At 33.7% G+C, this 23,708-nt stretch overlaps 1 protein-coding gene across 1 annotated transcript in view; it reads left to right on the top strand.

Annotated features, from left to right (window-relative positions):
- Nucleotides 1-23,708, top strand: part of LOC114327499 (activating signal cointegrator 1 complex subunit 2) — a 125,740-nt gene that overhangs the window by 45,321 nt on the left and 56,711 nt on the right. The window contains exons 4-6 of the mRNA XM_050655736.1: nt 988-1,314; nt 17,303-17,509; nt 20,412-20,623. Of these exons, the coding sequence (XP_050511693.1) occupies nt 988-1,314; nt 17,303-17,509; nt 20,412-20,623 (746 nt within the window). The remainder of the gene's footprint in view (nt 1-987; nt 1,315-17,302; nt 17,510-20,411; nt 20,624-23,708) is intronic.

Genomic DNA, 23,708 nt, shown 5'->3' on the forward strand with positions numbered 1-23,708 from the left:
ACAAACTATGTTTGGAAACCTATTAACTAAGCTTTAAAATGAGACCTTCTAATGCTCATTTGCGTACGTAGAAGCCGAGTTACGATCGATAAAGCTTCGAAAAATATTTATTTTGCAATTTCCAATTTGCATTCTGCACTAATTTTACAATATCTTGAGTTTTACTCATTGGATTTGAGTTTAGTAAACGTTTTTTGTTCGTTTTTTATTAAGGAACAAATTTTATTTGAAACATTTTTTGTATCTCTTTTAGTTTATGAGCCAGAGCCTACTAAACAATTAAATTGTTTATTATAACAATTTTTTACCACTCGAATCGAAATCCACCCTTGAAATTCGTAATCAGCAGCCAAAAATCCATAAGAAACCGTTGAGTTTGTCCATCAGAATTAAAAAGGACACGGTGACCCCTCTGGCGCCTAGACTAAAAGGATGAAAGACTTTTGGGAATATTCGAGTGTAAAATGTTCGGCGAAATATTTGGAGCTATAAACGATCAAAGGTAGTGAGTGGCACAAAAGCTCTAAATTATAATTATACCAACTTCTTCTTCTTCTTTAGTGAACCAGACGTCATAAAGTTCATTAAAACACAGCGACTTAGAAGGGCTGGACACATAATACAAATGCCAATTTGCTAAAAACCCAACTACATGAACACCTATAGGAAGAAGCAGAGCCCGACAGAATGACGATGAATTTTGGAACAGGTCAGAATTCACAAAATATTGTCGAGCCAAAAATGATGATGATGAATTTCCTAAATATCCATCTTTGAGTTTCATTATGACCTTTAAGTGTTGATTCAAACGCACTGTAAAATCTGTCCGAGCTTATCCATGAAAATGTCAAGATTTTGCTTACTTTTTTGTTATGCTCTCCTCAAGAATCACAAATTAGATTTTTTTAATTTTACCAATATTATTCACTGTTTTGCCCCTTTTTTGCACTTTACTGTTAAATGTTAAACGACTATCTTTGTTTTTAGGATAAACGATGGCTACCAAAAGTTATTTTATATAACTATGAACCTTATGTATGTACCCAGTCAGAAGAGGAGAATATAAGTTTTATAACCAACAATGTTCATTTTATAGACAGTTTACAGTATTTACTAAAGTGCAACTTTCATCAATTTTGGTGTACAATTTTTTTTGAACCATCGGCTGCTGTTTCATTGCGTAGTTTTATTTTGAATCCTGTTACTTCCCATCAGTTGGCATATTTAGAACATGAATATGCCGAAGTTTATAAAACAGTATTTAAGACGTTTCTATTAGTATATCGAAGACTGGTTACATTTAAAGTATCTGAAGTAAGTACCTTTTACTGGTTTTCATATATTTGGAATTTAAAGGATATCTTCTTCTTGTGGTGCTCTCTCGTTTAGTGGAGGTTAGTGACTACATAGTGCAGCCGATATGTGAAACAATTGTGCATTTAATGATAGAAGTATATAATTTGGACCACATATACTACACATATAAAGGTTCAAATTTAGATATGAGGCCATCCCAAATTTTCCCTTTAAAAAAATGGCGGGCATTCAAAATGGCGACTATACATATGTGACTAATAGCCAGAGACATGTAAAGAGGATAGACTTGGCTAGGGATATGCCACTCAATGCATCGAGGTATAACGCCGACATAGGATTGAGTGGTCTAGCCATCTTGTGTCAGTCACATGCGCGGGATCTTTTGGTTAAAAGAGATAGATAGACCACCGATCGACTGTTTCCATGCTGTCTCCGCGTTACGCTTTTTTTGGTGAGTATGCTGAGTCTAGGCTTAATATGTCAAAGCTAATAGCACGATAACTTTTGAACGAGACGTCAGATTTCAACCAAATTTGGTATATAGATTCTCTTTTTGATGTATAAGATCGAGGTCTTGGAGCTGAGTCTGCTCTTTTTGGAGTCATAGGAGCTGAGTTATCCAATATCGAACTAGAGAATAATGAACAAATCACATCCTGTAGTGAATACACGTACCTGGGAGTAATCTTCGATAGAACGGGAAAAGACGATGAGGAAATAAAGAAAAGGGTAACACAAGCTAGAAGAACAATTGGCTGCCTAAATGGAATACTTTGGAGCTCCGAAATAGGAATACAGCGAAAATACAATATCTATGAAACACTTATTAAAAGCAGCCTACTTTACGGAGCAGAAACTTGGAGAATAACCGAGAACAACAGGAAAAAGTTAGAAGCTGTAGAAATGGATGTGTTTAGAAGATCGTTAGGTATATCCCGTAGGGAAAGAGTTCGAAATGAGGAAGTAAGACGACGAATTGGAATAGATGGTTACTTAACAACAGACATTGAGAGGAAACAGTTGATTTGGTATGGTCATGTTCAAAGAATGGAAGACACAAGATTGCCCAAAAAGATAATGCAGTCGGTACCTTTTGTGTTTTTACTGGTTTTTATGTAAAAATATGTTGTTTTTTTCAATTCTTTCACCCTGTATGTATTAATTTTTCAAAAACTTAATACCGCCATTGAAAAGAGCGTAAAAATATTTTTTGGTAATACATATTTTGAACTTTTTAGTTCTGTTAAAAACCATTTAATAAATGCATAACGTATCTTCACATGAAGCTATGTGCGGCAGATTCGTGCAAATATTATAAGAATTATTGTGCATTTAATGGTAGAAGCATATAATTTGGACCACATATACTGCACATATAGAGGTTCAAATTTAGATATGAGGCCATCTCAGATTTTGCCTTTTACAAAAATGGCGGGCATTCAAAATGGCGACTATACATATGTGACTAATAGCACGATAACTTTTGAACGAGACGTTAGATTTCAACCAAATTTGGTATATAGTTTCTTTTTTTGATGAGTAAGAGCGAGGTCTTGAACCGGAAGAATCGGTTTACCAGAAGTTGTGTTTTTACTGTTTTTTATGTAAAAATATGTTGTTCCTTTTTCAATTCTTTCACCCTGTATATATACATTTTTCAAAAAAGTATTAACGCCATTGAAAAGAGTAAAAATATTTTTTAGGAAATATTTTGAATTTTTTAGCTAATTACCACTTAATAAATGCATAACGTATGTTCACATGTACCTATGGGCGGCAGCTTCATTTTGAATCCCCGCCATTTTTGTAAAAGACAAAATCTGAGATAGCCTCATATCTAAATTTGAAACTTTGTATGTGTAGTATGTGTGGTCCAAATTATATGCTTCTACCGTTAAATGCACAATAATTCTTATATTCTTTGCACGAATCTGCCGCACAAGGGTACCTACATGTGAAGATACGTTATGCATTTATTGAATGATAATTAATATAATTAAAGAGTTCAAAAAATTTCCTAAAAAATATTTTTACGCTCTTTTCAACGCCGGTATTACCTTTTTGAAAAATTATTATCTACAGGGTGAAAGAATTGAAAAAATAAACAACATATTTTTACAAAAAAATCAGGAAAAACACAACTTCTGGTAAACCGATTCTTCCGGTTTAAGAGCTCGATCTTATACATCAGAAAAAGAACCTATATACCAAGTTTGGTTGAAATCGGACTCTGCATTCAAAATTTATCGTGCTATTAGTCACATATGTATAGTCGCCATTTTGAATGCCGCCTTTTTTTGTAAAAGGCAAAATCTGAGATAGCGTCATATCTAAATTTGAACCTTTGTATGTGTAGTATATGTGGTCCAAATTACATGATTCTACCATTAAATGCACAATAACTCTTATAATATTTGCACGAATCTGCCGCACATAGGTACATGTGAAGATAAGTTATGCATTTATACATGGTAATTAACATACCTAAAAAGTTCAAAATATTTCCTAAAAAATATTTTTTCGCTCTTTTCAATGCCGGTATCACCTTTTTGAAAAATCAAGATATACAGGGCGAAAAAATTGAAAAACGAACAACATATTTTTACATAAAAAAACAGTAAAAACACAACTTCTGGTAAACCGATTCTTCCGGTTGAGGAACTCGATCTTATACATCAGAAAAAGAACCCATATACCAAGTTTGGTTGAAATCGGACTCAACGTTCAAAAGTTATCGTGCTATTAGTCACATATGTATCGTCGCCATTTTCAATGCGCGCCATTTTTGTAAAAAGCAAAATCTGAGATGGCCTCATATCTAATTTTGAACCTTATATGCGTAGTATATGTGGTCCAAATTATATACTTCTATCATTAAATGCACAATTCTTACTTTTTGTTTCTCATTATGTGTCCTAGGTAGCTAACTTTGATGATGTTTAGCAGCTCTCTATAGGTTTGCTCCAACACAACGAAAAACCATCATGAAACGATCAGGAAACTGCGCAGTAAACAAAATACCCCATGGAACGTATTATTTTGCTATCTGCGCGCAGTTTCTTGATCATTTCATGACGGTTTTCGTTGTGTTGGATTAAACCTTATGTGTATCTATTCTCTTCAGGACATTTTCGTTGGTGGTGTGGGTTATCCAAGGTATTTTCAAAATCCTTCTATAAAGCCAGAGTTCAAAGACTTTTGAATGTGTGGGTTATCCAAGATATTTTCAAGATCCTTCTATAAAGCCAGAGTTCGAATGCTTCTAACTTGTTTATCTGAATTATGTTGAGCGCCCAGGCTTCCGTTCCATACAATAGTATTGACGCCCATACATAGCAATGCAGAAAACAACATCTAAGACTGATATTAATGCTACTGTTACGAAATAAGCTTTTCATTTTGAGAAAGCTTTGTCAGGTATCTCTATTCTCGCTCTTACTTCTTGTTTATAAACAAATTGATGGTTGAACCAACAGCCAAGATATTTGTATTGGTCTACGTATTTAAGCTGTTGGTGGTTCACATAATTATATTAGAAGGAGTAAATTTTTGTTATTTGATATTTTCATAACTTTGGTTTTCGCAGTATTGACTCATCTCCATTTTTACAGTATCTGGAAACTATGGAGTCCGAATCAGTCATTAACCCTTAAACGCCCAACCTTTTTTAGGTTCCATGTACGCCCAAGGGTGGGTAAAAAATGTCCACCTCGAAAATAGCTAATATATTTATTGAGAGTTGTTAGAAATGGATTAAACTTAAGAATCTTATGCTTAATAAACACAGCATCTTCTAAAATATTAATATAAACAATTTACAAACCTTACAACAAAATTACAATGTACATCAAAATTAACATACCGGTTCAGATTTGTCGATTTTCTCCACATTCTTCTTTTCAACCTCCTCATTGGCGGATAATTATCTAGATTATGTAATTATACGTCGATAATTATATGGATTATCTTCCTGCCAACGAGAAATTACATAGAAACCTTTATAGTAACAAGTTTTACCAAGGGTGTACTTTTTATGCCCACCCATATTTAATTCAAGATGCTACTTTTATTTTCAAAAATATCGGTAGAACCAAATTAACATTCGATAAAGGGCTGTCCTTTTAACAATAAATAATTTTTTAAAAAAATTTTAAACACGTAATAAATATGTTACAAGGGAATAGGCATTAGGTGGACATTTTTTACCCACCCTTGGGCGTTTAAGGGTTAAAACAGTGCCATCTGCATAGCGGGGTGTTATTTACTCTTTGTCCGTTTACCTTGATACCTTCGGAAGAGTGCGATAAAGCGTTCAGAAATATTACCTCCAAGTAGATGTTAAAACAGTATTGTTGATAGCGCATAACCCTAACTCACACCTTATTGTATTTCAATTGGCCTTGAACGTGTTACCATTGATCTTTATGATTGCTGTCTGATTTCAATAAATAGCTTTTATAATTGGAGAATCTATTTTGTCGATTCCAAGCTCGTTCAATCTCGCTAAGTCCTGTGCTGCACCCGGTCGAAGGTCTTTTCAAAATCTATAAAACAGGCAAAAGAGTCTTAAGGATATTAAAGGACTTAAAGGATATAAGTCTTCTTCTTTTGGCATCATAACCCTGGATGGGTCTTTGCCTGTCTGGCTATGTTCTTCCATTCAAATCTATCTTGGGCCCTTCTCCATTGTCTTATATTCACGGTTTTCAGGTCGTCTTCCACGTCATCCAACCATCTCTTCCTGGGCCTTCCTTTTTTCCGCCTTCCTACCAGCTTCCAATGTAACATCTTCTTTGTCGTTTTCATGTCTTCTTGTCGCTGAACATGTCCCAGCCATGACAGTCTTTGACTTTTCACAAATTTTACAATGTCATACCCTTCATTCAGTTCATTATCCTCGTCGTTTCTCCTGATTCTCCATGTGCCGTCTTCCTCTTGCACCGCGCCATATACTTTTCTCAGTATCTTTCTCAGTATAAGCATATAATAAGTAATATTTATTTATAATGTATGTATGAGATAATGAAGTTAACATCTAAAAGGATACCGCACATATCTTATGGAAAATATAATGTCACTCAAATGAATAAAATTTACATGAATAGAATCGCCTCGAAATTACAAACATTTCATATCATTGCACCAACTCTGAATTTTGGTTAATAAAGACGTAAATTGATATAAATAAATCTAAAATCAAATGGGAATGTACATGAGTCAAAGAGAGAAAAAATATTTTGTAAATCGAAAGTGTATAAATCATTCTTCATATATTAGGGCAGAGGCTTACTTTTATCTTATAGATAATAAAGTAGGTATAATTTGGTCAGTCGTACAAAAGTATATTATAGTTCCTCTAATCGGCTTAGCTCACACTTGGTAAGCTGTCAATAGCCACAAGACTATTAGTATTTATGAATGACGCTTTTATGGACCTCAAAAATGTGATTTCGATAAACTTTAATCACAATTTATGTCGTTAATATACAAAATTCAGAGTTAACGCAATGATATGAAATTATTGTAATTTCGAGACGAATCTATTCATGTAAATTTTGTTGGATTTGAGTGACATTATATAATTCATATGATGTGTGCGGTGTCCTTTCCTAAGAAAAGAACTACTGCATGACTTATGGTTGGATCTGCAGTGCAGAAGTAAAGTCTGAAAGATAGTTCTTCCAGAAATTTTTAGTAGTAGGTACTGCGTTGCGATCTATCTCTAATTTATGAAAAGTTTCATTTACATTGGTGGCTGTGTTTCCCACAATATCAATATTATCCGCCTATGCTATTCATTTTGGTCCATTTACTGTCACTAGTTCTGTTGTAATTTGTGCTGTTCTTACTACTTTCTCCAGGATTATATTAAAAAGAAGAGGTGACAGCGCGTCTCCTCGTTTCAGGCCACTGTTTATTTCAAACGAGATTTTGAAGTTTTTCTGAGAGTATGATACCCAGTGCTGTTTTTGTGACGGTACGCGCCGGTATGCATATTTACAGATGCTAGCGTGTGTAGACACCAGGGTGTTGAAATCAGTTACGGTTTGGAAAAACAGTATATTTACAAATACTAAGAGATTAGGACACCAGAGTGTTGAAACCAGCTAGCTTTTTTAGTGGCGATACATGCATAGATTTTAAGTGATTTAGATATTAATAAATAATTAAACGTTAGGATATGTACAATATAAATATACAGGGTGATTCATTAAGAATGTCCAATCTCTGAGTTGTACATTCTAGACCTCAAAATAATAAGATTTAACCCAAATGACTTGGATAAAATGTGACTCGTTACTGAGTTACAGGGTGTTTTGTTTAAAAATTTATAACCATTTTTACTCAGTACTTTAACACTATTTGACGTATCCTTGTCATACTTGGCAGAAAGTGTAAGTACTGTGTACCGTATTAAATTATGGTAAACAAACGTTTCTGGCTACTACCAGAGGCGTACGACAGGGGAAAGTGAATTGTTGACATCAGGTTTCTACTTCTTTTTTTTTTCAATCTGGACGTCCGTCCAAAAGCGAGACAACAAAAGGAAAAAAGAAGTAGAAACCTGATGGGAAACATCACACAGAACCAACCTAACGCTAAAGGGCATGGATCTGCTCATTAACTTAATATTTTTTATGTTGTTCTTTTGTGCTAATACAGGGTGATTCATTAAGAATATCCAACCTCTGAGTTGTAGATTCCAGACCTCAAAATAATAAGATTTAACCCAAATCACTTAGATAAAATGTGGCTCGTTACTGAGTTACAGGGTGTTTTATTTAAAAATTTAAAAACTATTTTTACTTAGTACTTAACACTATTTAACTATTTTTAATGGGAAATAAGCCACAATTTACGAAAAAAATGATTTAATTTTATCACTATTTGACGTATCCTTGTCATACTTGGCAGAAAGTGTAGGTACTGTATACCCTATTAAATTATGGTAAAAAAACGTTTTTGGCTACTACCAAAGGCGTACGACAGGGGATAGTAAATGGTTGAACCTTATCAAATTCTACGCCACTGGCAGAATTGCTATTTTAGCTCAATGTTTAGATTCTTTAATACATTCTATGTAAATAATATACTCTTCATTCGTAACGATAAAGTCGTTAGTTTTCGAGATATTTGAAGTTAAAAATGAAACGGCACAGCTATTTTGATTAATGTTTTGTGCCCCTCCGTTTTTAAGTTCAAATATCTCGTAAACTAATTATTTTACGATTACGAATGAAGAATATATTGTTACATGGAAAGTATTGCAGAATATAAAAATTATCCTAAAATAGCAATTCCGTCAGTGGCGTAGAATTTGGGAAGGGTCAACAATTCACTTTCCCCTGTCGTACGCCTCTGGTAATAGCCAGAAACGTTTGTTTACCATAATTTAATAGCGTACATAGTACTTACCCTTTCTGCCAAGTATGACAAGGATACGTCAAATAGTGTTAAAGTACTGAGTAAAAATAGTTATTAAATTTTTAAATAAAAGACCCTGTAACTCAGTAATGAGCCACATTTTATCTAAGTCATTTGGGTTAAACCGAATGGAACCGGATAGATTAGCGAACATCTGTAAAAACAACAAGCCGTATAGCAGAAGACCCGTTGGAAGGCCGCCGAAAAGGTGGAAAGACAATGTACAGTCAACAACAACTGAAACAGAATAAGAGGCAGACAAACAGGAGTAATCCTAGTCGCGCGAAGAAGAAGAAGAAGATTTGGGTTAAATCTTATTATTTTGAGGTCTAGAATCTACAACTCACAGATTGGACATTCTTAATGATGAATCACCCTGTATATTTATATTGTTCATATTCTAACAACGTTTATCATTTATTAATATCTAAATCACTTAAATATTTTTTCACAGAAGTAGGTGTATAAAAAGTACAAAATCAATGTCAATAGCCGTAACATCTATGCATGTATCGCCACTAAAAAAGTTAGCTGGTTTCAACACTCTGGTGTCCTAATCTGTTAGTATTTGTAAATATACTGTTTTTCCAAACCCTAACTGATTTCAACACCCTGGTGTCTACACACGCTAGCATCTGTAAATGTCCTGTTTTTCCAAACCCTAACTGATTTCAACACTCTGGTGTCTACACACGCTAGCATCTGTAAATATGCCGCCGGTACGCCGAACCGACACGTCTTAAGACAAAAAATAAAAAAAAAAACAACAAAATTATAGATAAATTCCTGAATCTTTTCCTTGCTCCCAAATAGCTTTAAAACTCCCTTATTAAGGGTAAATTTAAAAAGTTTTATCGGGGGCGGGCCCCCTTATGAACACTTCCCAGACCCCCCGGAACATTGCGTACCGGCACCTATATTGTTACAAAAACAGCACTGATGATACCTATCCGTATAATGGGTCTACAGCCATTTGCACATATTTTATCGAACTGAATATAAGTTTTAATGATGTCGTATGCTTGTCGGAAATCTATGAAGAGATTATGGATAGTTTTACTGAATGCCCATCCTTTTTTAGCTACCTTAGAGTAAAAAGCTAGTCTACGATCGATCCATTTTTTCTGAAGCCAGCTTGGTATTCGCCTATGAAATTTTCTACGAAAGGTGTTAGCCTACTTAGTAGGATGCTCGATAAGATTTTGTACGCCGTATTAAGTAGGGAGATGCCTCTATAATTAGAGCACTTGATTTTGTCTTTCTTTTTATGTATCGGGGTTATTACACTTTCGTGCCATTTTGTTGGTATCTCCTATGCGTTCCATATACAGTGTGGTCCAAATAAAAGTGTCCTCCTCGATATTTGCCAGTATTTATTAGATTTTAAGAAAATGACGAAACAGGTCGATTTTTGATCAAAGGAGGACACATTTATACGGTACACACATCTGTCATTTGTCAACCCCCTCCCTTCCACATCTCCACCCCTTATTTTTAAATAGGGAAAAGGGGTCATGTGCTAGCTCATTTGAAACGTTACTCAATTCTCTATTCAGTAATATTAACATCGGCATAATTATTTGTACAGGGTGTCCAAGAAAAAATATTTTAAATTAAATTAATTGACACAAAAAGAAGAATGTATGTAATTTATTTAACTAAAAATACATTCTACTGCTGACAGAAAACGAAAAGAAAATGTTTATTTGATAAATAAACATTGTTTGTTGCTTAAATTCAATATTCAACCTACCAAGAGGCAGATGGGTGGCAGCTTGAACATTGAAATTAAGTAAAAAGTTCATTTATCAAAAAACATTTTTTTCTGTTTTGTGACAGCAGTAGAATGTATTTTGAATTAAATAAATTACATACATTCTTCTTTTTGTCTCAATTAATTTAATTTAAAAATTTTTTTTCTTGGACACCCTGTATAAATAATTATGTTAATGTTTGTATTACTGAATAGAGAATTGAATAACCTTTCAAATGAGCTAACACACAACCCCTATTCCTTATTTAAAAATAAGGGGTGGGGGATGTGGAAGGGAGGGGGTTGACAAATGACAGATGTATGTACCGTAAAAGTATGTCCCCCTTAGATCAAAAATCGACCTGTATCGTAATCTCCTTAAAATCTAATAATAACTGCCAAATATCAAGGTGGACACTTTTATTTGGCCCACTCTGTATGTGTTATTACTTAGTTTGTGTAATTGTCTATATAAAGTTTCTCCTCCGTACTTAAGGAATATGGCTGATATATTGTCGGAGCCTGGAGCTTTTGCCTTCTTCTATTTCGTAACTGCTTGCAATGTTTCAGCTATTGTTTGATCCTCTACCGGTAAATCCACCTTAAGGTATCTATCCTCTCCTTGTTCTTCCTCTTGATGTATATTTACTAAATTTTTGAAATTTTCTTGCTATGTTTGAACAGGCCTGAAGCCTCTCTTTTCATTTGACACCGATGTGTAAAATGCTCGTGACTGTTTTTTTATTCCTTTCCATTTCTTCATATCGCTGTTGTTCGTATTTTTTTTTCTCTCTAATTAGTTTTCTTGTTTCTCGTCGTGATGTTGTATAGTTTTTTGGGAATATTTATCAAACCATTTCCTTGTTTTCGTCCTGCTTTTTTTCTTCTATTAGTTCTGCTGTCTTCTTCTTCTTCTTCTTCCTTTATTGGGTTATATCCCTCGGGATAATTCGCCCAGCTTACACCAGGGAAATACTCTTGGCTTGCTCTGGGCAGTCGAATATTTCCAAATATATATGTTAAAGCCTCAATTTTTTTTTAAATATATATTAGCAGGAACATCTTCGTATAGGGCCAGACAGTCCCTACAGGAAAGGCAATATTATACCATAAGGGTTAAGGCTTTTATCATTTGGAGGTCCAATATCTTTTTATATCTTTATCTTCTTAATTTTTTTAATTCAAATTTGGGAATTGATTAATTTATAAATTAAGTTTGGCTAAGTTAAGGAATTTAAGGATCAGGTTAATCCTACGTGGATTAAGGTTGGACATAAGTAAGCAAATTTCAATGGGAGTAGGGATATTTGTCTTGGCTAATTCTTTATATAGGTCAAAATTGGGTGACATATTTATAGGGCACTCAAAAATCAGATGATTTAAGGACCCAACTCTGCCACAGTCACAATATGGGTCATCTTTTACTCCTATCCTGAATAGGTGAACTGGAGTAGCACAATGACCTGTCCTCATTCTAATAATGGTGGTTATATGTCTTCTGTCTTGGTATGCAAAATTGTGGTACCAGGGGAGTTTATCTATCTGACCTACAATTTTAGAGTAAAATGAATTATTTCGATTTTTCCCCTGCCATTCTTGCTTCCACCGATTCCAGATGGAATGCTTGATGTCTGGTAGAAAGTTGGAATAGTGAAGAGTGATACCAGCAGCTACATTTAAGGTTCTACCTATATTAGCTAGTTTATCAGCCACCATGTTCCCTTTAATATTCGAGTGTCCTGGAATCCATGCCAGACTAATATTAACGTTATTTTCTTTCGCTTCAATGATGCCTCTCTTGGTCATGAACGATGAATGTTCTGTTTCCATAGAATAGGTTGTACTGCCTATTTTCTGTAAGGCACTTTTAGAGTCCGAGCAGATGATTGCTTGTTTAATCCCATTTTTCAAAATAATTTTGAGGGCATGATTAATTGCGACAATCTCAGCCGTACATATTTGGGTATACTTAGGTAGTTTACTGGTATAAGAATAGTTGATCTCTCGGCTAAAGACACCAAAGCCTGCTGATCCTTCATCATCAACCGAGCCGTCCGTGAAGAATTTGGTGTGACTAGGTTTATTTAGAATTATTTTTTGGAGTTGAACTGAGGCAAGTTCATCTGAACGATTAGATTGGATATTTATGATTGGAATTGTTGATAATTGATGGTCTAGTTCAAAGTTATGGCATGGGTATAAGTCACTTAAATATAAGTTGGGATAAATACTTTTAAATTTGTTTTTTAAAAGCACTAGAAATGGAATACTTCTGTTTTTCCAATGATTTTGGTTCCTTTGAATTGCCAAGTCTAACAGGTCGAGAGCGGAAATAATTGGGTTGCCAATTAACATTAAATTTTTTAATATAAATTTAGAGCTAAGCCATTCCCATCTAGATTTAAGCGAGATCTGACCACTTTCACTTAAGAGAGCATGAATTGGGGTAGATTTCATGCATCCAGTTATAATTCGGATACTTTTGTATTTTAGTTTCTCCAATCTTTTAATTAAGGAAGTTGGACAATCGAAAATTACCTGGCAGCCAAAGTCCAGATGGCTCTGAATCAGACCATTGTGTACAATTTGTAAGGTTTTTGGATCACTTCCCCAATAAGTCCCACAAAGAGCTCTCATCACATTCAGGCCACGATTTACTTTTAGTTCTATTGAGTTTACATATGAATTCCACTTTAAGTTTTTTTGAATATTTACCCCCAGGTATTTGACTGAATCCACCCAACCAATATTCTGGTTACAAAATATTACGTTAGGGGGAGAGATTTTCGTGTTTCCTTTTGTAAATAATATTGCAGAAGATTTGTTCTCAGACAGATTTAAATTGTGGTCTAGCAACCATGATTCCATCTGAATCAATAATTTATTTACATTAATTACCAATTCATTAATATCACTCCCTCTAATCAGAAGAACCAAATCGTCTGCATACTGAATTAGTTTGCATGAAGAGGGGATTAAATTATACAGGGAAAGACAATATAGGTTGAAGAGGATAGGGCTTAATGGGGAACCTTGGGGTAGTCCCAGACTTGATTTTCTTGGGCCATGGGTTTGTCCCAGTTTGTCTTTGACAAATAGCTCTCTATCATTTAGAAGGCAGAAAATCAAATTAGCCAGTTGGGTTGGAATGTTATACTTTAATAATTTGGAATACAAGAGTGATATATTGACATTATCATAAGCAGAAGAGATATCTAGAAATATGCCAACAGTGTATTGATTTTGAGCGAAGCCTATTTGAATTGTTGAGGTGAGGTATGTAAGGCATTCCGTACAACCTCTACCCCTTCTAAATCCTAGTTGTAGTGGATTAAAAATCTTATTATGTTCCACAATCCACTCTATTCTATTCTTTATAAGAGTTTCGAGCATTTTGCCTACACATGAAGAAAGAGCTATTGGTCTAAAGTTTAACGGATTATTACAATCTTTATCTTTTTTGATTATAGGTAAAATTACTGATTGTTTCCACTGAACAGGAACTATACCCGTTCTAAGACTTTCATTGAAAAGTTGAATTAATAACAAAGATCCAACAACGGGAAGATTTTTTAACATTGAGTAGGAAATCTGATCCAAACCAGGAGCCGAGTCAGATTTAATTGAGAGGGAGTTCTGATACTCGTCGAGAGCAAATGGCGGTTCTAGGGCTTGAGGAGATCTAACCAATACTTTATTGACAGCGGAAAGGGGGGTTAAGCAACATAGAATTTCGTGGGATATAGGAGTAGAGGGCAATTGTGTATATATTGAAGGTTTCGAAGCCGATACCTTATTAATTTTCTCCCACACAACTTTTAGAGGAGTGTTTCTATTTAATTTACTGCAAAATAGTCTGAAACTATTTTTACGTTTTGATTTTAGGAATTTTCTTGATTTGGCTATATTCTTTTTAGCCTCGATATAGTTTTCCATTGAGGGGATATTTTTAAATTTTTTTAAGGCAGACACTCTCGCAGAGACGACTTCAGCACATGAGTCATCCCACCATGGAATGTGGTATTTGGAATTATTAGGAGGGTGAAGCCAAGGTATTGTTTCATCAGCTACCGATGATATGGAGTTAGTAAAAAATTCGTAATCTTCCCTGGGAGAAGCTAAGAAAATGCTGTTTAAATTGTTATGATAAGTAGACCAATCAGCTTTCTTTAGATTTCTTCTTTTACATGAATGCGGGGGAGATTGAGGACATACACCTATCTGACATATTATGGGGAAGTGGTCACTAGTTCCAGTATCTGAAATAGTGGACCACTTGCCCACACTGGCTGCCACATCGACTGATGCCATTGTTAGATCTACTACCGACTTACTGCCTCCTGGGGCCACCAGTCTAGTTGGGGACCCATCATTGAGAAATACTAGCTCAAGTTCCTCCAAAGAATCAAAAATAATCCTACCATTGTGACTGTCTCTAGAACTACCCCATGCCTTATGATTACAATTTAGATCACCCATGATTAAAAATGGCTTATTAAGTAATTTAACAAGGGAAAACCAGTTGGATTTGGAGATAGAGTTGTCTTGTGGACAGTATATATTAAGAATATTCAAATTAAAGTTAGGGAGAAATGTGAGTTGGAATTGGACATCATGATTGAAGCCTGGATTGGCAATTTGAATTTCCCTATAATCAATATTATTTTTGATAAGAGTAATTAATCCGCCATAGCCATCCTCTCGATCTTTTCTGATTATTTGATACCCTCTACATCTTATAACATGTTGGTTTGAGAGCCAAGATTCGCTAATAAGGATTATATCTGGGTTAAGGTTTTTTATAAGGATTTTTAGATTGTCAGAATTAGTGTTATACGAACGTATATTCCACTGAATAATAGTTATCGGAGTGTTAGGATTCATTATAAAGAGTATGTTTGCTAGACCAAGGAGTCAAAAGATCTCGAATCCTCAGGCTCGAGATCCTCTATTCCCCTCCGACCCTGGTTTACATTTGTATTGAAAGGTGATACACTTTTGTTTATGCTAGTCTTTAGATCTGCCATATTGTAAGGAATGGAGTATGATTTTGAGTTTATTAAGTCCCCAATGAAGGTCATGACGAGCTCCCTGTGAGATTGGTTCAGCATAGACATGGCCTGATTGAAATCCAAATGAAGTTGGGATAAAGATTGTGAGTTAGTGATTTGAGAATCAGAGTGAGCAGGATTGAATTTTGAAGTCGAAGGCTCATTTATTCTTCTACCTGATGGATTAATAAGTAGTCTTTGGTGGGAGATTTTATCATAACCTGTATTTTCTTGTATTGAAGGTCTTCTTCTTTTTGGTGGAGATTGAGTGACTTGACTAAAAGGTTTTGAATATTGAGCTGAGGCTGCAGACCTCCTCTCCTGTGGTAAGATGCCATTAGAATTATTCTGATCGCTATGTAAGGGGGGGAAATCGTTTATGTTTAAAGATGAAATATTATGGATCCTAGGAACCTGCTGACTTGCCTCATAGAAAGATAGATTAGAAAAGGACATTAGATCCTTAATATCTTTTTGTCTGACTCTCTCTCTACAATTACGACTATTTGATTCATGGTCAGAAGATTTGCAGAAAATGCAATATTTTGTACACGTATTAGATGAAGAATCCTCATGAGAAGTTCCGCATCTAGCACATTTCTTTTTTCCTCTACATTGGTTCGTAGAATGGCCATAAAGTAAGCAATTTCCACATTGAAGAACAGGGCTGATGAATGGTGTGACCCTCATTGGTAGTTGATATATGGAAATTTCTTTAGGAATAGTTTTTCCTGAAAAAGTTATGCTAATAGTTCCCGTGGAGACAAATTCAACCTTTGAATCCACTTGTACTCTCCGGTTCATTCGCTTTACACTTAATATCTTACATAAAGCCAAGTTGGTTTCTGATGCCTCCTTTATTTCTTCCTCTGTGAATCTTTTGTTAACTCCCCTTACTATACCCCTACAAGAAATCTGATGAAATGGAATGAACACGTCATACTCTAGGGCTTCCCAATCTTTCCTCACAACGAAATCGTTGGCTGCTTTTCTAGTGGCAAATAATACCCCTATCCTGTTTTTACCTTTTCTACTGATTTTCGTGATGTCTTTAATTTTTAAAACAGAAATAGATTTAGCTATACTTAACACGTGGTAATCTCCAATATTTTTATCCTGACCCTGTACAAATACTTCATAAGGACCTATGTCGGTCTCCGAAAATAGTATTTGTTTTTTTCCTTTAAGATTTTTCTGAATAATTGGAGGTTGAGATTGACATTCATGTTGGTTGATTTTATTAGGAGGGTCAGGTGGTGGAGGAGGATCGGGAGGAACTTCTTCCTCCATCTTATGCGGCAGATTGACGAATTTAAAATCTATGCCAGTCGATGCAAATTAGAAATTAACAGGGAAATATAGATAGTTTTGGCCCTTACCCTTTGGATGAGTCGTCCGTTCACCTCGAACGATAATCACAGATTTGTCTATTTTAAGTTTTCTTCCAAAAAATCAAATGTCAAACACAACAAAATTCACAACAGATATTCACTGCGAAAAGAAGCCGAGGCTGTTCATCCCAGCGGACCTCGACTTCTTATCAACGATAAATAAAAAATTAACAAGAATTAACAACTGTTTTCACACTAAATTAGGTTTGATGAGGTTTTTTTAGCAAAAATTAAAAACTGTCAACTGTGACGTTTTCTAAATTACTAATCATCTAGTTCTGCTGTCTTTGTAATTGATTTTTCCATTAATTTAACTTAACCATAAAAATAGAACCAATGTTTAATGTAATTTAAATTATTTTTAGTCCGAATATATGCCAAAGGATTATGGATACGAACAATTATTACAGAAAAAACTAATAAATTTACCAATAGTGAACACATTAGCGTTGTTATATAAAGAAACGAATCTTGATTTTGTGAATACTTTGACATCTTTGTATTTCGACAGCACATCTCAGCTGGATTTTAGGTTCAAGGAAATAGAAGAATCGATCAATCAAATATTACTGGTACGTATGCGAATCTTTAGGTATTTATTTGTCATTTATTTTGAACTGTACAATTGACAATCTGATTCAGACAGAGCTAAAAGTATACAGATTTAGTCAGTGTTTATAGAAAAGTTTACTATTTTAACGAATCTTGGTATTTTATATGCTTTATTTCATTCGCTATTACTCCTAGGTGAGTCACACCATATATGGTGTATTTTGTTGTCTTCCTCAATAAAGATGTAAAATCACTTAAGAGGAAACAGTAGCGATCAACAGGTAGCGAAAACGCGTTCCAAGATTGCGGCTGTAATTTTGAATATTTTTTCGAGATATTTGGCACACGTATTCGTAATATAATAAAGAATGGCGGTACAGAGCCCAATTTGAAAAATATATTAATATGTGGAAATTACTCTGTAATTAAATACAATATTAAAAAAACGAGCCTGTACCGCCATTAAGAAAAACAAAAAAATACACTTTCTTCAAATAAACTTTTTTATCCGATGCCTAGATTTTGTGTCATTTTGGAACTACTAAAATTTTTTATTTGATTAGTAGTTCCAAAATGACACAAAATCTAGGCATCGGATAAAAAAGTTTATTTGAAGAAAGTGTATTTTTTTCTTCTTAATGGCGGTACAGGCTCGTTTTTTTAATTTTGTATTTAATTACAGAGTAATTTCCACATATTAATATATTTTTCAAATTGGGTTCTATACCGCCATTCTTTATTATATTACGAATACGTGTGCCAAATATCTCGAAAAAATATTCAAAATTACAGCCGCAATCTTGGAACGCGTTTTGGCTACCTGTTGATCGCTACTGTATCACCTTAATACTACAGATACGAGCATTTTTATTATAAATAAGAGCCAATCGTTCTTATTGCTTAACAATCTGATTTCAACGAACTACACTCACCGGCACGAAAAACGGGCACCCCGCCAAATGGGCCATTTTTGATGTCTCGAATTTCCTAAACCTGTTGTCCGATTTAAGTGATGTTTTAATATTATATTATAGCCTTATTCTTTAACAATATCGCTGTAATAATATTGTTGCTAGAATGGTAAATTGTCATTGTATACCGGGTGTACCAATCAAACTATGTTTTTTTCTCAAAGTTCAGCACACCCTGTGGAATATTCTAGCATTTATAAAATACTGAAATTAAAACCCAACTATATCCTCAGGTTTTCTTAACATTTTGTTTTTTGACTTATTCGCTTATGTTGAATAATAAAAAAGGTAGGTACTTTAACAACTAGCCGTGTTCTTCATCAATAGAGGGTGTTTCTAAATAAGTGTGACAAACTTTAAGGGGTAATTCTGCATGAAAAAAATAATGGCCGTTTGCTTTATAAAAATATGTCCACAAAAGCTTCTTTTCCGAGATACGGGACGTTGAATTTTTTTAAGGTTTTTTTGGACCATTCTGAACAAAAAAGGTCTCTTGTAATTTTTCTCAGTTGATCGTTTTCGAGTTATAAGGTACTTTAACAACTAGACATGGTCTTCATCAATACAGGGTGTTTCTAAATAAGTGTGACAAACTTTAAGGGGTAATTCTGCATGAAAAAAATAATGGCCGTTTGCTTTATAAACATTATGTCCGCAAAAGCTTCTTTTCCGTGATACGGGATGTTGATTTTTTTTTAGGTTTTTTTGGACCATTCTGAACAAAAAAGGTCTCTTGTAATTTTTCTCAGTTGATCGTTTTCGAGTTACAAGGTACTTTAACAACTAGACATGGTCTTCATCAATACAGGGTGTTTCTAAATAAGTGTGACAAACTTTAAAGGGTAATTCTGCATGAAAAAAATAATAGGTCTGGATCCCGCGTATGAAAAAAAGTTGATTAATAGCAAGCTGAAAATTTGTTAATAGCCTAAGGGTGTCTAGTCGGACAAACTTTGATATATGGGAACAGGGGAAGTTTTAATTGTGGAACAGGTTAAAAATTTGGAACGGTCAGACCACGAAAACGTCACATGTATTTTGCCCGACAGAACTTCCAATTGATTTGTTATGCTTTCATTAAACTCTCATGCAAAAATCAGACTGCTATTTATCACCTGGCATAATCCCTGTCATTTGACATATTCTACGTGTTCCACTCATTATAATTCCCATTTGATGATAAATAGCAGCCTGATTTTTGCATGAGAGTTTAATGAAAGGGTAACAAATCAATTGGAAGTTCTGTCGGACAAAATACATGTGACGTTTTCGTGGTCTGACCGTTCCAAATTTTTAACCTGTTCCAGAATTAAAACTTTCCCTGTTCCAGTGTTCCTATATATCAAAGTTTGTCCGACTAAACACCCTTAAGCTATTAACAAATTTTCAGCTTGCTATTAATCAACTTTTTTTCATACGCGGGATCCAGACCTAATATCTATATCACAGCAGGAGTAATTCTGCATGAAAAATTAATGGCCGTTTGCTTTATAAACATATGTCCGCAAAAGCTTCTTTTCCGTGATACGGGAGGTTGAATTTTTTTTAGGTTTTTTTGGACCATTCTGAGCAAAAAAGGTCTCTTGAAACTCATTATTATTTGTGCATGGTGAGTAGTTACCAGCTCGAGGGCTAAGGGGGTGGTGGACTCACTTCGATGTGAATAGTATACAAGATTTAAGATTAGTGGCACGTGTCATTTTTTAAATTTTCCTAATGGAGCAGTTTAAAATTAAAAGTGGATATGCTGCTGTGAATTGGAATCCACAGGTGGAGCGATTTCGCCAATAGCCGAGTATAAGTACGGTACAGATATAGTCTTATGTCTCTGTAACGCTCATTCATTGATTTCCACCGAAAGATCTTACGATGCTATAAGAAATCGTAAACATACAGACATTATATTTTTTACAGACAGACATTCTTACATAAAGACATTATATTTTTTTAGGTTATGGAAATGATAGGAGGACACGTCTGTGGCTTCAGTGAGGGTGCAGTAGTTGTCCCAATAGCTATAGGTCCACGTCCACCAGTATTCGACTTGACTTGGATTTATTCAGTGGTCAATTATCTTTTAAATACAATGGCCCTTCTACATACGCTTTTGGAATTTTATAAACCAGCAATAGAAATGTGTATAGAAAAAGATTTGCCTTTTAGGTAAGACGATCTTTGTAACTTGTGTTTAAAATTATTTTTTTTTTACTTTTTGAACTTATCAGAATTTTACATTGCATTTAGAAGATACTTTTATTTTATATTATATCTTGAATCAAAAATTATATCTACCAATAAAACACTGATAACTTTTGTTTTCTACACTTCTACAAAATTTATTACAATTTATTATCATTAGAGCTGTTTCGGCAGAGTGCCTTTCTCAAGTGATCTATTTTTACTATGCATGTCCACTTTATAGTCTTTAAATGAATAAGTTGAGCAAGTTACGCCACTGGATTCTGCAGATTATAGGATACGAGAAACTACGCAATAGTACCTTATAAATAGAGGGACTTACAGCTTTTGTTAATCTTTTGCTAAACGTTTATCATATTGTAAGTTTATCCGTAACACTTCACTTCTGGTTCTACCAGTTTGACCAATGTACGTTTTTGGGCAGACACCACATGTAAGTTTATGCAGTATGGTGCAAATGAAAGAAATAAATTCGTTATTTCGTAAGCCGGTGACTTTAAGGAAAAATCCTGAAAAAGGTCGATTTTTATTTTTAAATTTTATGATTTTTTAACATGTATATTTTACTAGTGACGTCATTCATTTGGGCGTGATGACGTAATCGTTGATTTTTTTTAAATGAGAATAGGAGTCGTGTGCTAGCTCATTTGAAAGGTTATGTTATATAAACATTAACATCATTATTTATAAGGGGTGTCCAAAAACAATTGTTTTTGAATTAAATTAATTGACACAAAAAGAAGAATGTATATATGTAATTTATTTAATTCAAACATTTTACTGCTCTCAGAAAACAGAAAAAATGTTTATTTGATAAATAAACATTGATTTTCACTTAAATTCAATGCACAAGATGCCACCCACCTCCTCTTGGCAGTATGAACATTGAATTTATGTAATGTTTGTTTGTCAAATAAGTTCTGTTTTCTGACAAGAGCAAAATGAATTTTAAATTAAATAAATTACATTCATTCTTCTTTTTGTGTAAATTAATTTAATTCAAAAACAATATTTTTGGACACCCTGTATAAATAATTATGTTAATCTTTATATTACTCAATAGAGAATTAAAAAATATCCTTTCAAATGAGACAGTACGCGACCCCTATTCTCGTAAAATAATCGATTACGTCATCACGTCCGGATGGATGACGTCACTATATGTCGAAAAATTATAATTTAAATATAAAAATCGACCCGTTTCAGGATTTTGCCTTAAATAATCTAGTAAAATAAAATTATACTACATGTAAATCAAAATGTAAATTCGTACAGGTTGAAACAAATTTTATATCAAAGTTTAGGTGGGTACAAAAGATATTTTCAAGAAAGTATCCAAATCATACAAGGATCATTGTTTAAATAATTAAAAAGGGGTCATTTTTGCAAAAAAAAATACTTTTTTAACTGCTGAGGTAATTCACTTATTAATGAAGGTCTATGGGATTTTTTTCTGCAAAGTTGAAGGGTAAATATTTCACATAAGACTTACTAAATTAAATTTGACCCCCTATTTATTTAAATAATTGTATATAAAACTTTAAAAACAAATTTGCAAAAAATGATTTTTAGCGTTTTAAATAAGCACTATAAAATATCTTATTTTACAGAATAAGTTGGGATATGTTACCAGTATTAAGCAAAAAAAATTGGTCAAAAAATATTTAATATTTTTTGAGATATTGAATTTGTTTATTAAATGTTACTATATTTTCATTTGCAAAAACGCGGTTGTTGCCAAAGAAATATTCACCTGTATTAAATCTTATTATTTTTATGTATATTTTCGATAAATGTATTGATAAATTTAAATTTCAATTAAACTGCCCCCTAAAATTGCATTTGAAAATAATTCAAATTTGTTTATAATTTGTTGTTTTAATTACGTCGCGGTGATTAACTATTTTAAAATGCCGTTTGGATAATTGGGTTCCTGGGAACTTTTCACTAATTAACAAATTTTTTGTATTTTTTTCCTCTTCTTTTTTTTCTTGGCATTGTATTACTACGGGCCCTTTTTGGGTTAAGTTTCATTAAGAATGTCGAATCTCTAAGTTGTAGATTCTAGACCTAAAAATATCAAGATTGGTCTAAAATCACTTAAATAAAATGTGGCTACTTACTGAGTTACAGGGTGTTTTATTTAAAAATAAAAAAAATATTTTCACCAAGTACTTTCAAACTATTTGACGTATCCTTATCATACTTTACAGAAAGTGTGGGTACTATACAGTCTACTAAATTGTGATAAATAAAAGTTTTTAGCTACCACCAGAGGCGTACGACAGGGGCCAGTTAATGGTTGACCCTTCCCAAATTCTACGCCACTGAGGGAATTACTATTTTAGCGAAATTTTTCGATTTTCCAATACTTTCTATGTAAATAATATACTCTTTACTGCTAATGATTAAGTCATCAGTTTTCGAGATATTGGACGTTAAAAATGAAACGGCATAGTTATTTTGATTCATTCATTCATTTTAAACTTCCAATATCTGTCAAACTGATGACTTTATCAATACCAATAAAGTTATTTACATACAAAGTATTGGAGAATCGAAAAATTTCGCTACAATAGTAATTCACTCAGTGGCGTAGAATTTGGGAAGGGTCAATCATTCACTATCCCCTGTCGTACGTCTCTGGCACTAGCTAGAAACGTTTATTAATCACAATTTAATAGGGTGTATAATAGCCACACTTTCTGCCAAGTATGATAAGGATACGTCAAATAGTTTTAAAGAACTTGATAACAATATTTTTAAAATTTTTAAATAAAACACCCTGTAACTCAGTAAGTAGCCACATTTTATTTAAAAGATTTTAGTTAAATCTTAATATTTTTAGGTCTAGAATCTACAACTCAGAGATTCGACATTCTTAATAAAATTAACCCTAAAAGGGCCCGTAGTAATATAACTCCAAGAAGAAAAAGCGACAAAAAAATTTTGTTAATTAGTAAAAAAATCCCAGGAACCCAATAATCGAAACGGCATTTCAAAATACTTAATCCCCGCGACGTTATTAAAAAAACAAATTATAAACAAA

The sequence above is a fragment of the Diabrotica virgifera genome, chromosome 7 (assembly GCF_917563875.1).
Source record: "Diabrotica virgifera virgifera chromosome 7, PGI_DIABVI_V3a".
NCBI classification, from domain to species: Eukaryota; Metazoa; Arthropoda; class Insecta; order Coleoptera; family Chrysomelidae; genus Diabrotica; species Diabrotica virgifera.